General features: G+C 49.9%; 4 protein-coding genes across 4 annotated transcripts; 2 read left to right on the forward strand and 2 right to left on the reverse strand.

The window, feature by feature from the left end:
• Positions 1 to 254: 254 nt before the first annotated feature.
• On the reverse strand, positions 255 to 5,330 carry COCSADRAFT_85440 (uncharacterized protein; the record flags this gene model as incomplete). Its single annotated transcript, XM_007699859.1, has 8 exons — positions 255 to 401; positions 472 to 622; positions 709 to 993; positions 1,935 to 2,031; positions 2,087 to 2,248; positions 2,299 to 3,778; positions 3,824 to 5,212; positions 5,268 to 5,330. 8 exons carry the CDS (start codon positions 5,328 to 5,330, stop codon positions 255 to 257), a joined length of 3,774 nt encoding a protein of 1,257 aa, XP_007698049.1.
• A 198-nt stretch (positions 5,331 to 5,528) lies between these two features.
• Positions 5,529 to 6,700, forward strand: COCSADRAFT_198008 (uncharacterized protein). Its single transcript, XM_007699860.1, has 2 exons — positions 5,529 to 6,242; positions 6,295 to 6,700. The coding sequence occupies exon 1, from the start codon at positions 5,774 to 5,776 to the stop codon at positions 6,239 to 6,241; it is 468 nt and encodes a 155-aa protein (XP_007698050.1). The 5' UTR covers positions 5,529 to 5,773; the 3' UTR covers position 6,242; positions 6,295 to 6,700.
• Positions 6,701 to 8,472: 1,772 nt separating this feature from the next.
• COCSADRAFT_169504 (uncharacterized protein) lies at positions 8,473 to 9,165 on the forward strand (the record flags this gene model as incomplete). Its single annotated transcript, XM_007699861.1, has 3 exons — positions 8,473 to 8,801; positions 8,876 to 9,028; positions 9,081 to 9,165. 3 exons carry the CDS (start codon positions 8,473 to 8,475, stop codon positions 9,163 to 9,165), a joined length of 567 nt encoding a protein of 188 aa, XP_007698051.1.
• A 2,456-nt stretch (positions 9,166 to 11,621) lies between these two features.
• On the reverse strand, positions 11,622 to 14,707 carry COCSADRAFT_35103 (uncharacterized protein). The gene is made up of 3 exons (XM_007699384.1): positions 14,171 to 14,707; positions 12,227 to 14,078; positions 11,622 to 12,176 (listed from the first exon to the last, which is right to left on the reverse strand). Exons 1-3 carry the CDS (start codon positions 14,443 to 14,445, stop codon positions 11,847 to 11,849), a joined length of 2,457 nt encoding a protein of 818 aa, XP_007697574.1. The 5' UTR covers positions 14,446 to 14,707; the 3' UTR covers positions 11,622 to 11,846.
• Between the last annotated feature and the right edge of the window lie 1,204 nt (positions 14,708 to 15,911).

Genomic DNA, 15,911 nt, shown 5'->3' on the forward strand with positions numbered 1-15,911 from the left:
GATCAAAGCAGACCAACTCCAAGTTTGACTACTGGTTTCTAATGCCGATGCTCATATCCCTTTTATTTTTGGTACAGTCATAGCATCGAAAATCAGAGAGGGGGCACCCTTGTCGGTCGAATATGCATGGAGAGAAGAGTCCTTCACAGACGTAACATGAAACATGACCGCATATGCCCAGATAAAAAGGAGATTGACGCCCTCCTTTAACCTTGAAAAGACCCACGCCAGGTGTTCGTCACGACATCCATTCTTTACTCCTCGTCGCCCAGCTGAGCCTGGCGCTTCTGCTGGATACGCTCCTGCCTCCTCTCGCGAGCCGCCTTGGTCTTCGCACGCTTGGCGTCCATCTCCTCCTTGATGACCCTCTCGCGGGCCTTCTCGGCCTTGGCCTTGTGGATCTGTAATGTGCGTTAGTTACCGACCATGGAGCGGGAAATTGACATAGTCATGATGTCATGGTCAACATACGTGTTCAACGAGAGCACGCTTGTGCTTGAAGGTGTTACCCTTAGAGAGGAGGTAGAGCTCGTGGTAGAGGTGCTTGTCGATCTTGCCGGCGGCGCGGTACTTGACGAGGAGACGGCGGAGGACACGGAGACGGCGCATCCAGACGATTTGGCTGCACATCCGCATTAGTTAACGGTTCCCATTGTCCATGATATCCCAAAAACGATTCTTCGTCCCCATATCCAGCATTAAAAAGACAACGTGATTGCATACCTTGGCATACGAGCGTCCTTGGTACCCTTCCTCTTACCGAAACCACGGTGTCGGCCAATTCGTCGGGCGGCATTCAGCTCCCGGGCGCGGGCACGAGAGTGCATGGTGACGGGCTTGCGGATGATGAGACCATCCTGAACGAGCTTGCGGACGGTCTGGCGGGAGTTGGCGTTGGCGATTTCGCTGACCTCGTTGGGGTCGAGCCAGATCTTGCGCTTTCCGCAACCGACCACGGAGGCCGCGAGGCGCTTCTGAGTGCGGAGGTTGACCCTATGAAACACCCCATGTCAGTATTTTGATCATTTGTGCGGTTGTTGGCGACGGAGGAGGTGGTCGTCGGAAGAGGGGTTCGCCACTGCACAAGCGCCTCAGAGGCACGAATGCGAGGCGCCGAGTGTGCAGCGGGAACGGGGTTTCTCTTTGAAGCAGTGCTGAAGGATATTTGTTCGGGATTCCTTACATTTTCGATGTTGTTGTCGTCCGTGGTCGTTGTCGACTTACCGTTGTTGAAGCTGAGAGGTACGAGGTAATTTCCAACACAGGTGCGTGATCGCTTAGAGCGCCAAGGCCGCCACGTGACCACTAGCCAAATTCCCACCAACACAACGGCGACTAGATGCTCAGCAGGTGTGTCGCATGCATAGCAGTAGCTCTGCTAAGCCCATTGGATATGTGCACATCAATATGCTGGTCAAATTTGTATGGCATTGTCATCTCTTCAATCAGACGAATCTGGCAATGATCACAGGATAAATCCATGCTGCTCAAGTTACGTACCGTGAAAGCATTGCAATGCGCCCACGGGCACCATCACACTAGAGGTTCTAAGACAAGAGCGCTTGGATGCCTTTTGGGTATCGTGTACTCTATTTCCGATGAACAAATACCGATAACACGGAATCTCTACGTCAAGATGTCTCTAGTCACCAATTGAACATCACGCAAGCACGTGCAAATAGCAACTTGCTGTTCGTATCTATGATGATTGGTGTGTAGCATTCGGTTGCCCTATCCCTAAACGCATATGGTACAACATGTAGGATGTCACATTATGAGTCATTCTGCCATCATCGCGCACTAGATCTGAAGGAGCTCTTTGCACATGCCCAATTATTCTCGAGTACAAATTCATTGGTAATGACATTAGACGTGCTCAACACTTATGGTAGTTACAAAGGGTTCATTAAGTAAGCGAATCGATGCATTGTCACTGCAACTTCAGGTCCTCCTCGCTCAGGACACCATATAGTTTCTCAATCTCCTGTCCGATAACGTTCAAATCGTGCGCGAGTTGTCCAGTCACCAGTGCTGTATTGAAGTTAGTGGTGATGATCAATCTCAAGTATAAACAGTAAGGACCCACCATAGGCATACAACAACTCGTAATCTTCGTCTGTAGCAATGGTTTTGCCAAGATCCTGCTGTCGAAACTCGAAGACTCTGGCAAGCAACCGATCACGTGTGTGTTCGATGTTGGGTAGAACATCATTGAGCGGGTATGCTAGCTTCATAGAGGAGGCCATGACTGTCACTTGTTAGCATTCAACTCCAATTACAACCTAGTATGAAGCTTACCTGAGAATAAATGACTGATACGCCAACTCAGCTCTGTCCACTCTTTCTTTGTATACCTCAGAGCTTCCTTCTCACCGTCCGACGCTTTCAGCTCTCTTAATATGACCACATTCATTGCGTGAAAACTGTCTAGTAGGCGACTCGTCGCACCGAGGATAATCTGAAAACTCTTGTTGGGAAAGGGGCCTCTAAGCTCAAACTCCGCGGCAGCCGCTACACGCAGCGTCTCTAGATGAGACAGATATCTCCGAAGTTCAATCTCCTCGCGTTCAGACATGAACGATTGTGTCCTGCTTGTGTGCTCATTGGATTCGAGAACAGTCTTTAGTGGCCCGCGTTTCCATATCAATCCCATCTTGAGCCACAACAAGGACGTGCCTTTCTTGAGCTTACGGCGTGCGGAAATTGGCCAGATTACCCTGGTTACAATAATACCCCAAAGACAACCAACCATAACAGCAACCACTCGATGAATCACAATCTCCCATATTTCAGGTGAGATGCCACCTTCGTCATCGTCATCATCGTCGTCCTTAACGGAAAGAGAGTAGGCGTAGAGCGCAGAAAGGTTGTACGTCAGCAAGATGAAACGACCCATAGGTCCCTTACCCTTGCCGACAATGATGTAGAAGCAGAACAGGGAAATGAGCCAGCCGAAAAAGCCCAGGAGAAGAGCGTGTTCGTCAGCCGCGATCCATGCAGCAATTGCTAGCAGAGCACCCAGACAGGTACCAGCAAAACGCTGGTACCCTGTGGTATTGGAAGCGCCTATGGTCATAGAGCAAACCAACATGTACGACAATAGACCCCACTCGCCACGCCATCGACTATAATAGCCTCTTGTCGATTGGATAAAGGACCACATAGCCCAGAGGACTGCACCAATGCCAACCTTGACAGCATACTTGAGGTCGTCCCTTCTGAAGACGGCAAGCGACGTCCATATACGGTAGGATAGTGGCTGTTCGTTCTCTGACTTGTACGGATCTCCACGTGTTGATTTCCTGTAAATAGGATTGTGAATCTCGCGTGAGCCTCCTACTGTCTGGGGGTCTGTTTCTTGCATGAAATTAGCCACTTCTGAGTCGTCGCCAGAATGACTCTTCTTGTGCCGAGTTTTCCAGAACTTCAGCCAGTTGTAAGTTCTCTGCCGCGGATAGCGATTGACATTGGACTTGAGCTCCTCAAGAATGTCAAGGAACCCCACCATATCTTCAGCAAAATCAATCAATGACGAACTGAAATACCCGCAGCTTGCGGCAACCTCTTCAAAGTCGGCTGCAACTGCTGCTGAACTTGTCCTAGTTGGAATTTTGTTTGTGTAGATACCAGAAAGAGCCTCTCGTCGTGCGTCCGCGAAGAGGGCCTTCGCGTCTACTAGGCTGTGCCGGAAGTGCTCATTGATAGCCATGTTGTACTCTGGTCCAGGTCCAAACGGCAATTCAGAAAGCACTTCGCGTAGCGTGTATGCAAGTGATTTCTACTTTGATTAGCAGTGCAAGAAAACCCAAGATTTCAGACTCACCATTGGTGGGCCCAATTGAGCTATGAAGACAGAGAAAATATCAGCAGGGGTCAGGTTCGACTTCGAGAGATTGATAGATCTGGCCAGCATTTGATTCACTGGGTTAGATTCGTCGTCTGATTCAGCAGCTGAGCAGATTGCGGACGCTTCGGAGCTTTCTGGCAGTTCATCGATAGAGGCGAGGATGCTGCCCCTCCTATCCGAATGCCTCAGCGTGGGAGAAATCAGCTGAGGAGGACTTTGCGACATGGCCTGCTCTGAGAAGATTGAAGAAGTAACCGTTCCATTGGTAGGCATAGGTTGAGAAGCTGCCTCACCGGGCGCCGGCTGAGCAAGTAACGTAAACTGCGTCTCGGCAGCACTTCGCAATCCACCCAAACTCTGCATCAGCGTCTCAACACATTTGACCAGCCTCGCGTTGATCTTGTATTCTGCTTCAGTGCCCAACGCATAATGCTCAAATTTGGCTTCTCCAAGATTCTTAAGTAGGGCTTTGAACGTCGTTTGCAGCCGATCTGAAGCTTTGACATACGAGTCGCTCTTGAGGTCTTGTTCAGACCCGGAGAGAAAACTGAGTGCAATGCCGTTTAGCATCTCTGCCATGGCATCGGTGGATTTGATAAAAGTGTCGCGGAACTCGCTGCGCGCTGACGTTGGCTTTACTAGAAGCGATACAGCTGTCGATGCACCACAACCCATGATGACCATCTTCAGAACCTGCCAGATTTTAACGTAGGAGAATGTAGCAGCCTGAACAGCCCCCTCTTTGGTCAAAATGGTGATGAGGGCAAGAGAAGTCAAAGAGCAGGCCACATTGACCAGCGGATTGCCAAGCCTTTGTTTTGTCCATCCAACCAGCCCGAGGCCACCTCCACAGAAGACAATGAGCACTATGACATGGCCAACTACTAGAAGGTCATTGTTCCCAAAGTAAGCCGACACGGCCATACTGGAGAAGGAGATGACCGCAGCATAGAGAAAGGCGGCAAAGGCAAGCATGACAGCCTCAAGCATGCTACCGGCTGAGCGCGCTGGATGGAAGTAGACGGTGATTGTCGCAACGATGTGTTTGCCGTCGTTCCTACCCAACAGCGCAGCTATGAAGGGGACAAAGGTAGCCAGCGAGCCGAGTACATAGGCCAGAGAGCATTTCAGGATGCCAATGCCGGTCTGGCTCGTCGCATATGCATAGCCTTGCCGAAATTTGTACTTGATCATCTCGACAAGCAACTCTTTCCTGCTCATCTCACGGTATCTCTCAGTTTCGAACTGACCGGGAGCGAGGAGGATCTCGGCGGATCGGGTGCGGCGATGTCGAGATCTGTGCAGGGTGAAGGCCTTCTTGACGCGTTCGCCAGTCCTCGGCTGGATCATTGTCGCCGACCGCATCTGTAGGTTATGGTGAGCTATGCATGCGTGCCTAAAGCCCCAAGACGCGACTTACACTGGGTCGCATGAAGCGGCGCTGCGCCGGGCTCTGCGAAGTCTCGCTTTCCATGGTGAGCATGGCGTATCCTAGAGCCCGCTTGAAGGACTAGAGTATGACGAGAAGCAGCATGGGATCTGGCGCTGTGCAGGCGTTGCAAGCGTTGTTGGTGGTGAACCCTGCCGATGCGTAGATGGGATGACGCTGGCGCTAAGGCCGCCAGAGCTACGCGCGTGCTTGTCCATGTACATCTGCGCACGACCTATGCTCGTGGCATGACGTGGTGAGATGCCCGCTGAGGGTCATGTCTCTATAGTGATAGTGCGCTACCATTCCACACAGGCGGATACTGTTCAAGAGCTGTCAACCCAGGGGGCCCACTGTAGGAAACAGTCCCGCTCCGATTGGCGCAGGTACCCTTCACTAGCGCCCTCTTATCCAACTTCGCATGACCTTTTATACTTTTGTCTCTAGGAAGTATACTCCTCAAGCAGAAGTCTAACACAGCCGACTCACTCTCTGTCATGGACGAAGAAGAGGACATCGACATAGCTGCGGCTATGGGCTTCTCCTCGTTTGGGGGAACCAAGAAGCGAAAATTCGACCATGAAAACTCACCAAAGGCCAAAGCCGATGCAAGCGGTGCAAACTCCACCAAACTCGGGGTTAGAACGAAGAAAGTTGCTAGTGGAGAAGCGGATGAGCCTGAGGCTTCCGAGTCAAAGAAGACGCCGGCAACAGATTCTGGTCTTGCCAGCTTCCTAGCACGTGGTCAAACCCTTCCGGAAACTCCCCTTGGCGCTGCTAATGGCGCTGCTCCGAACGATCAGTCTGCAATGGAAACTATGTCATTTGGCGGACCTCCCATTTCGAGAGCAGATCTAAATGCGCTTCGTAATGGAGTTCAGAATGAGAACGGGGACACGGCCTATTTTCTACCAAGCTTCGTTGAGGACCCTTGGGCCAAGCTCGGAAAAGGCAACAGTGGATGATGTAAGTTTGCAGACTTTGAAAAACATTGATGGGTACTGATATGTACACATAGAATGCAAAACAGCTCCACGAATCAGGTTACTGGCAAGATTGCATCAGAACTTTATGGCATCTCATTGGAGAGATTGAAGTTGCCATGGTGTTCTACCGAGTATTGTTGTAGAGCCATCAGGGTCTAAAAGCGACCAAAAGGCGGTGCTTCATGGGTGCTTACGCACGTTGATGTATTCAGATTACTGCGCCTTTGTCAAGACTAGTGTATATCGCACACCCATCAATCAGGGTAGTGCGAGTTATGGCCATGTTTTGTTAGGCTGGAAAAAGACGAAATCATTTGTAACGTACCAATCAGTTGAAATACAGTGTCTAGAACTGATTAGCACTAGCTTATCAGCAAATTGACTAAACAAATAGTTGTGTAATTCAAGAGCTGTCGAATAGTATCTCAATCAGATCCGATAGTGGTCGCTAAGAGCTACAGGTCGCAGTCATTGGGAAGACGTTACCACTAGTATCTCCTGTCCAGCACCACTCGCTGACAAGGAACTGGAGAGCAAATTCTGGTCCGTCAGAATGTCCGAATACATCGTACATGTGTAATTGATACAACTCGAAACTAGAGTTTGTAGAACCTAAATTTCAATCAGACGGTCGTGGGAAGTGGGAGATGTCGCTGCCTGGTGCCGCGCAAAGTGTTGTACACTCCATCCAGAAGCACACGAGATCAGGCCGGACTCAAGTTCTTGGTTGAGTCGAATTCAAGTTCTCGGCCCCCGGGTAAGTGTTCATGTAAGGAAGACGCTGGGGCGAGGGGTACAAGGGTGACCTAAAAGTAGCTACCATGCGCAATTCACATGGGCGGCATTGACAGCCGTGCCATACGATTGGCTTGTTCCACGCCGTTGAAGCGCCAGTGTAACACCTTCCATGGACAGAGGGCTCGGATAGTACTATGTGCAAGGACATGGCATGCATATCAAAGCCGGTGGTCCTGGGAAGAGAAACGAGCTAGGTGGGATCCCTCACCGCCACTTATTGCCATGCTTGGAGAGCAGTTGATTTGCAGCATGGGAACGTCTGGGGAATGTTCGTGCGAGAAGCAGTACGAGGTTACGCAAAGCAGACATGGCGCCCAAGGGTTCGAGGCATCGGAGCGCCAAGGTGGAGGTGCAGCAAGGTGCATTGGCCGGGTTGGGTTGCTGCTCGCAAGCATGACGCACCGCACCACCGAGGGGCGGACTGTTAGTTCGGCGGGGCTTTGCTAGTCCCGCATCCTTCTCCACGACCTTCCATGACCATGACTACACGGAAAAAAAAAAGACTCGTCGTCCAGTACACGCCCTCTTGCCAATTGCCCACCATGTTCATACGCGCAAACGTCTCATCAAGCTTCTTTGGGCGCATGCCGCCACTGGTGTCATGCGCTGTCTGATCCTTTGCATCCCCCTCCAGATTGCATGCTCAATGGCGCTGGCAGCTGTCGAGCCAACGCATCAATTTGACAACACTTAGCATGTCCGTCCGGCAGCCTACCCATGCATGTACACTTCTCCACCGCCGCTGCTTTTACATGGCGTCTGCGTCGTAGTCTGCTGCGCTTACTCTCCCCCGCTGCCTTTAGCAATACCTTGGTGCCGGCCATAGACGGCACTGCCTCCAGAATCGCAACTTTTTGCCATTACAAGCCAATTCGCTCCCCGACTCTTTTGTGCCGGCTGGAGCTGAGGCCACTTGTCACTAGTTCCTTGTACGGGCCAATTGGCATCTCAAGCATTCACTATCGCTCCGAGGTATCGTGGATCGGCTGCGGCCCACGTCCAAGAGCCACCGTCCAGCCCAGTCTAAATGACGCTTTACAATCCGGCACCAGCGGGAACCGTTCTCAGTGGATGTAATCGTATGCAGCTTTATCACCATAACGGCGGGGTTGCGGCCATCACTCGGCATGAAGGGGTCAGAGCTATACCCCGTTGACCGTGATGCTCATAGCATGCCTGCACTGGAAAGGTATAAAAAGGGCTCCTTTTGCTGGACATGAACTTGATCTTTCTGATTCTCTATTCACCTTTCTGGGGATATCATTATACCTTTGTCACATCCGGATCACTGTCTTGGCTTCCCACTTCAACACCTTGACCAACCACCAACACTATCTGACCACTCGCACCTTTCGCCAGTACACTACTCTACACGCCATTCCAGCATACAGGTGAATATAGTATTATTCGAAATGGCCTCTTCACACTCCTTCTACAATCTGCCTCAAGCATCCTACCCAATCAACATGCCACAAAAGCCCGGATTTTTCTTCCCGGCCCAACAACATGGTTATGGACGCGTGTCAGGATCACCGCCCGAGGCTCCAAACAGCGTTACGACATCTGGTGTACCGTCGTACGAGCCGTCATCCACCTCTAGCAACTACGCTGGCAGTGCAAGCGATTATGAATCCACTAGCGGCGCCGCCAGCGTGGATCTCCTCGATTACATGGGTCGCCGTGTGAACGGCTCTTTTGATCCAATGCCACTAGATCGCAGTCTTGCAAAACAGGCGCAAACGTAAGTTTATGTCTATCAGTGTATTCTGAATCACCCGACTGCGACTAGAGCCGTGTAACTGACATTGTACGCAGGTCCGGTGAACTGAATGCTAAGCAACGCGAGCTTTCTGAACTACAAGCACTGGCTCAGCGCAGATTGGCTGGTGCTCGCATGAGCTTTGCAGACGGAATGAAGGCTGCAAAGGATGTACAGAAGGATTTGCAGTGGACTCAGAAGCGAGTCGAGTAGGTTTATATTGATGGCCAACTTCAATTACCGAACTAACGCCTCCGACAGCGCACTGAACAACCGAGCGGCACACAAGTACCCAGAGCAGTTCCGCACCGCACAAAGCCGGTACCCAGCACCAGTCGATTTCTAAATCGACTCGACACTTTTCAAATTCCGCTTACCGCACTGTGGATGACATCAATATACGATTTCCGGTTTTTCCAGACCATGGGCGGCATTCGGTCACTTTACTATTCCCCAGCGCTTTATCGGTTTTCTCTGTTTTCAAAAAAAAGTTCCAGCACCTTTTTCGCGATGTTCGAATTCCAGGAACAAGCTCGACATTGCGACCTGTCGTTCCCAATTTCCGCTCCACTGTGCTCCACCCTCGGCAGCCGGCCTCGCTGCTTTTAGCGTCCCACACGCCAGCTTTTCTTTTTCAGGAATTGTGACGCGGTTCGGCCCGTTGCCTGATGCAAGTGCTGCGCGCCTGCTGACAGCTAGCGAACGAATCGCGGCTTTTGTATGGCGTTTGGGTCAGGAACGGGGCGGGTAGCTGACGTATCTCCTAGAGGACGGTCGCTTCGCTAGGTGCAGAGTGGGAGCTGGTGAGCTTGCTCATTCGCTTAGAGTTGAAAAATAGCGCCACGATCCATCCGGGCGGTTTCTGGGTGGCGGGAAAGCGCCTGCTTCATATTTCTTTGTCTTCTTGGGCTGGGGATTGGTTGTGTTTAGGTTGGCGTCATGATGATAACGGGGCTTTTTGGTTAACACTGGGGTGGATAGCCACGGGGGTGTTCCTTGATACGGCCTTTGTAGTTTTTGAATCTTACTCAAATCGTTGATGTAACGGCTCATGTGATGAATATGGGAAGCCCTTCCCTGTGGGGCAGTCAGTCCACCTGAAGACACGTGAAGCGACATACCATTCCATTCCAGTCATAGCGTGACTGGGTGAAACGCGGCGTTATCGTATATGCTGCTTCGAGAAAGTGGTGGGAGCCGTATATGTACGTAGTCGTCAACCCCCTGAGGGGGTGGATATACAACATGCCTACCCAAGCATGCACAAGTAACTCGTGCCATGACCACCCCCACAGTCAAACCCGGTGCCTGCCCTACTAATAGACCCGCATCCCCTACGTTTAAACATGCATGCACGAAAAGAAAAGAAAAAACGTCAAGAAGACCGGGTACCACCTCGGAGATTACCTAGCTCGATACTCTCCCCACTTCCAACAACAACATCCAAGCCAAACTCTAATAGAGATGTATGCAAGCTTGAAAGTCAAATCGTGACTGTATTTCCCAGAACAGAATATCACATCTGTTCCATGAAGGAAAAAAAATCAAAAACTCTTCGCTCTTCCTCTTCCTGGCAAGCAGAAGAGGGGCAATGTTGTGTTGTGAAGTATCTTTCCCTCACAACTACCACTTCCGAGCCTCCCCAGCACCATCACATGCTGTGCTCTTCGTCATGTACATAATCTCCATGGTCAAACCCTTGCCATTTTTCTTACAACCCCAACCTCCCCCCTTTTCTCTCACTAGGCACAAGCAAAGGGTGGCGTTACCGCTTGTCCCGAAAACGCCGAGTTCCGTCACTGTCAGGCCATTTTTCGATAACCTCACATCTGACATGCGGTTCCCTGGCCCTGAGGCTTTCATATCGTACATACGAGACACGCGTCTTCCTCTGTCCCTATGTCCCTCTTATTTGGAACAGCAAAGCTTAACAGCTCTTCTTTCATCTCTTTAAATATCCCATGAGATTCTCTAAACTGAGGCCGAATGTACAACGGTAGAATTAGAAAGGCAGCGTTCCCCGCCACTTACACCTGTTGGTCTCCCAAGAAAGCTGATGTCGTACTTGGGCCGCTGTGCTCCCGCTGCCTGGTACAAGCATCTCCCCCTCAGGGGGTAGACCGGGTGAGGCGGGGGCTGTAAGCAGTGGAATGTTGTACGATGTTAGGGGTCTTTCGGATGCGGTGATGAGAATCGAAGGGACTAGATGAGTACGAGGATTTTAGCAGTTAGGCAATGTTTGACATAAAATCTACGGACTCTATGAACATGAGCCGTACTAGCTCTACTATCTATGACTTGACTTTTCTCATATCTGTTTGCTATGTAGCGTATCAGATCAATTATCTTAGAAATAAATAGCAGGCTATACCCTAACCTACTAGAATTAGGTATTAAAAAAATTAACTCTGCAGTTAAAGTAAAAGGATTTAGGTGAGCATTTACATTAGTAAGACCCTACTCTTAAGTCTTAAAAGAGGATTTAGTAATATTACTAAGAATAACTATATAGTTATACTTCTTAATATGTATATACCTATTAGGTATACCTCTATTAAGTACGATAACTAAATTACAGTTGCAACAAAGGTAGCAGAACAGCGAACTATAATTGTAATAAGGACACGCAATGCAGCAAAGCGCTCTGATGCCTATAAATTCGCCATATCGTCAGTCCATCTCTCCCATCTCATCACCGCCGCGTATTCATTTGTACTCGACTACCGTCTATGGATGGCCACGACCAAACATGTCATGGGTGACCGCGGCTATACATTGTGGTGTAGTATCACGTGACCAGACTGCGGGCATATATTGTGATTTCCTTTCGTATATAGATAGCTATCTTCTTCAATTAATTCTTTGGCAGCGATTGGACTTCAGCTTTGTTCTACCAGCTCGATTGCGGGTCGCCCCTTGATCTATTGAGCTCAATCACGTATCGTGCCACAACATGCTAAATGTAAATGCTATGCATGAAACAACCCAAAAGCATTGTTTAGCCCTTTCCATGCGGCTGCAATCCGACTAAAAAGCCTTGTTCGCCGCAATTGCACTTGACATATATCGGGCGAATCGGCCAGGGACATCCTGATCCTGCTTCGCAGTTTCGATACCACTAAGGATGTTGTCAATGCCTACCCCGATCTCCTTACTTCCAGTAATCTCCTCAATCTCACTGATAGCACGTCGCTGGTCGGAATCTGAAAAGGCGCCGGATTCACTGAGAACGTTTGCGAGTTCGCCTTGAGTGTTGACATTGGGCACAGCAATATCAGCCTTGAAGCGAGCAAAAAGCTCAAGCTGAACAAGGACTGAACGTTGAGTTGTGGTGGCAAACACTAGCAAGCGGCGATTCTGAAGTTGTTAGCTTGGTTAATTACATTCCACCTTTTGCAGCGACTTACCTTTGGTGGCACCTTGCCAAGAAGCACCTTCAACGCGGACAAAACAGTGTTGCTAAACCTAGGACCAATCGGTACCCATTCCAGCATCGACTCAATGGAATCGAGAACTATGATGCTCAACGGACTCTTGTAGGCATCCCTGAATGTCTTATCAAGATGCTGCACTTTTTGCGACTCGCTATAACCAATCATGTCTTCAGCCGAAATCAGTTTGATGAAGGGATAGCCCGAATCCATTGCCATCTTGGCGGCTAATGCAGTCTTTCCAGAACCAGGCGGCCCGTGCAAAAGGACAGGTAGCAATGGAGTAGACGCCGAATTTCTGACCTGGTTGATGTAAAGACGCCCATCCTCCAAGATATCCTTGATGAAGGGCGAAAAGTGGATGATGCCACGCATCACGCGTTTACCAAGTTCTTCTTCGGCGACACCAAACAACGGCTTCACGTCGTCAAGTGCGGTTATGAAGTCCTGACGCATGACCCTCATATTCTCGACATCCGCCTTGACTGTAGTACCGCCCTGAAGATGACGACCAAAGGCATACGATGTTGCTGCCTTGACCAGACCATTCAGCTCGGCTCCGGAAAAGTTCTTTGTAAGTTTTGCTAGCTCTTCAACGTCAACATCCGATTCCAAGACGTTGTTCTTTCGCATCTTGGTGGTGTGAATCTTCAGGATCTGGGCGCGGCCCGATTCATCAGGCAACGAAATCTCCAAATGGACCTCAAGACGACCAGGGCGCAGGAGAGCCTCGTCAATCATGTCCATTCGGTTCGTCATACCGATGAGAAGAATGTTGTTCAATTGCTCCACACCGTCCAACTTGGACAGCAGCTGGTTGACGACACTGTCACCCACACCAGTGCCGCCGCCACCACCAGACCCTCTCTGCTTGCAAACGGCATCTAGTTCGTCGAAAATGATGATGTGAAGTCCACTTTCATCGCCCTTTTCCTTTTGTTCTTTCTCTGCATCTGCGAACATTTTCCGAATATTTTCTTCGGACGCTCCGACATACTTGTTCAAAACTTCGGGACCGTTGATGACCTTGGGCTCACGAGCATTGAGCATCTTTCCGATTTGCCTTGCCATCAGGGTTTTACCGGTTCCAGGAGGGCCATACAAAAGCAAACCTCGCACATGATTGATACCTAGTCTCTCCACAACATTGGGGGGAAAGATGCGGGAAGCAAAAGCTCTTCTGAAAATGGCACTGAACTCATTATCCAGTCCACCAATGCCCATATCTTCGAACTTGAAACCTGGCTGAATGATAGAATTTGCTGCTGCGCGCTTCGCCGACGCTTTGATTTTGAGCTCTGACCGAGCATCCTTGAAAAAGTCGACCTGGGTGTGTCTTGTAAGGATACCGCGAGCTCGTGGATCAGTGATGGGGGGCATATCAGTCTCCTCCTTCTCCATGGATAAGTCTGCAAGCTGTACCGTCCGGACGGATAATCTGAGGGGTATGTTTTTTACATCGAGAAGCAATTGTTGACCAGGCGCTAGGATTTGGTTCTCGAAGCTCTTCTTGAAGAACGTGGCGAGCTCGTCCTGATCGTAGGGTGTATCTGTAGTCTTTCTTGCCGCGAATCCGACTTCAACTTCGAGCGTCCCCAAGTAGGATTTTCCTTGACTTTGACTGAAGTGGTCATACTGCGCTACCGTAACTACCTCTTGAGGACCAAGAGATATGCCAGCCCATGTTCTTTGTGCGTCGGTAAGACCGATTTCGCCTGGCGAGCATCCTTGTGTAGGTCGTGCAGAGAGGGCAAAGTTGCCGTTGACGAGGATGTAAATGTCGGAACCGTCGGGGTTTGGTTGGAAGTCTTGAGGAGACACTGCGACCCTGTGTACCTGTCAGGAGGAACCATATAAAAGTTGAAACCACGAGACGGCTACGAGATAAAAGAAATTGAAGATCAGCTTCTGTATACATACAGATTACCAAAGGCATAAGCGTTGCCTCCTGGGCTCTTGATTGGGCGCAATTGCCTCACAGGCCCGCCACCACCACCACCGCCGCCTTGCCTCGCAGGCACAGGCGTACGCTGAACAGCGGGCGGAGGGGCACCGCCGTATCCAGCCATTCTGGGATCGTAGTTACGCGGTGGCTGCTGTTGTGGGGGTTGTTGTGGCTGTCCGTAGCCTTCGTTGCGCGGTGGAGGTCGTGGAGAGCTTCCTGGAAGACCGGGTACTCGATCTCGGTTGAACATTTTGCGACGGAAGTAACGATGAACGATGAGATAGGTTTAAGTAGGTGCTTCTAGAGTATGGCCACGTATTTTCTGTGCGAAGGCAACAGCACTTGGTGCCCAAGCTGTAAGGTAGCTACAATGATCTGATTGCTGCACCGTACCGTTGGCGTGGCACGATGATGGGCGTGAGTTGGTTGAGTCTGCCTAACACACCCAAAATATTCTATATTATCGTGGGGATTCTAGATTCGATGCTCTTATTGTATCGTGTACGTTTCTGATTCAGCACTGAAGTTGGAGCATGGGCCAAGCCACATGCCCCCACCCTTCCCCACCATTGTATGCAGATGCCTGACCGCGCCCCTGATAGACTACAACAGCGGCCAAAAGTAGGCCCGGGGCCAACTCCTCATACTTTGAAGGATTAAACAGCCAAGCCTTAGGACAACGAAGCACGAATGCGCTACAGTCACGTGACTAATTAATTACAAGCGCTAGACAACAGCCACTCATGAAGTGCTTAGTAGTGAGCAACTACATTCACTGAGTATACAGTCGTACGCAATGTGCTCTTGCAGCTGAATTTGTTCAACATCGATCTAAACTCAAGAAATACATTCTGTCTCTAAGGAGAATCTGGTTCACAGCACACTATAGACATAGGTAGTAGGTCATGTGTAGCGTGTTTAGTAGATAGAATCAAGTATATTTAAAATTAAAACAAGTCTTTAGAGTTTAAATAGAAGCCATGTACTCAATATACGTTACAATGGCTCTTCTAGTCTAAGAAGGACGCGATAGGACCTCGAAGAGTATCGTGATACATAAGCCGCCCTAGACAAAAGAATTCTAAGGGTTTGTCTTAATTTAGACTGTTCCACCCCTGTAACCACAGCAGATGCATGCAATACGACCACCTAAGTAGGGGTGATGATTCCTGTAACGGCGCAGGCAAGACTACTCGGATCAGTATCGGCGGTAGTGTCACTCAGAGGCATATGGGAGTGCGTGGGACATCAAACGAGCCTTAATTCGAATAGACACCTATAGGCCTTGTACGAAAGGATATCAAAAATCTATCGAGCTACGGTATGGAGAAGGTGGGGTTTTATATCAGCAGATCTGCCCTCGGCTAGTGCGTGCCCATGTTCGGATCCCTTTCGGATGTTAGTTCAGTGTGTACTCGAACCGTTACACTACCCCCCCCTCTATTGACAGCTAGTCCCGTAGCTGTTGAAAAATTTTCAATGTTTGTTTGTTTGTCTGTTTGCTTGATGTCGTCATCCTTCTATGCAGGGTCTCGGCCAGGCCCCGAACAGCCTCCGGGCCAAGGAGAATCCACTCAGCACGTGATATTAAATCCGTTGCTCACTGAGTATATTAACAGCACGCGTCCATACTTGCTGTCACCCAAACACCAAAAAAATTCTACTCCTCCCACACATATATATACACACATCATGCCGTTGCGGTTGCCCTGCTGG

The sequence above is a fragment of the Bipolaris sorokiniana genome, assembly GCF_000338995.1.
Source record: "Bipolaris sorokiniana ND90Pr unplaced genomic scaffold COCSAscaffold_4, whole genome shotgun sequence".
NCBI lineage: Eukaryota > Fungi > Ascomycota > Dothideomycetes > Pleosporales > Pleosporaceae > Bipolaris > Bipolaris sorokiniana.

What these genes read in the sequence shown, in the direction of transcription:
- COCSADRAFT_198008 (XM_007699860.1), top strand. Translation starts at nt 5,774, where the DNA reads ATGGACGAAGAAGAGGACATCGACATAGCTGCGGCTATGGGCTTCTCC.
- COCSADRAFT_35103 (XM_007699384.1), bottom strand. Translation starts at nt 14,445, where the DNA reads ATGTTCAACCGAGATCGAGTACCCGGTCTTCCAGGAAGCTCTCCACGA. An exon ending in GCTTATGCCTTTGGTAATCT is followed by an intron (nt 14,079 to 14,170) that starts GTATGTATACAG and finishes ACAGGTACACAG; the next exon opens with GGTCGCAGTGTCTCCTCAAG. An exon ending in TTGGCAAGGTGCCACCAAAG is followed by an intron (nt 12,177 to 12,226) that starts GTAAGTCGCTGC and finishes TAACAACTTCAG; the next exon opens with AATCGCCGCTTGCTAGTGTT.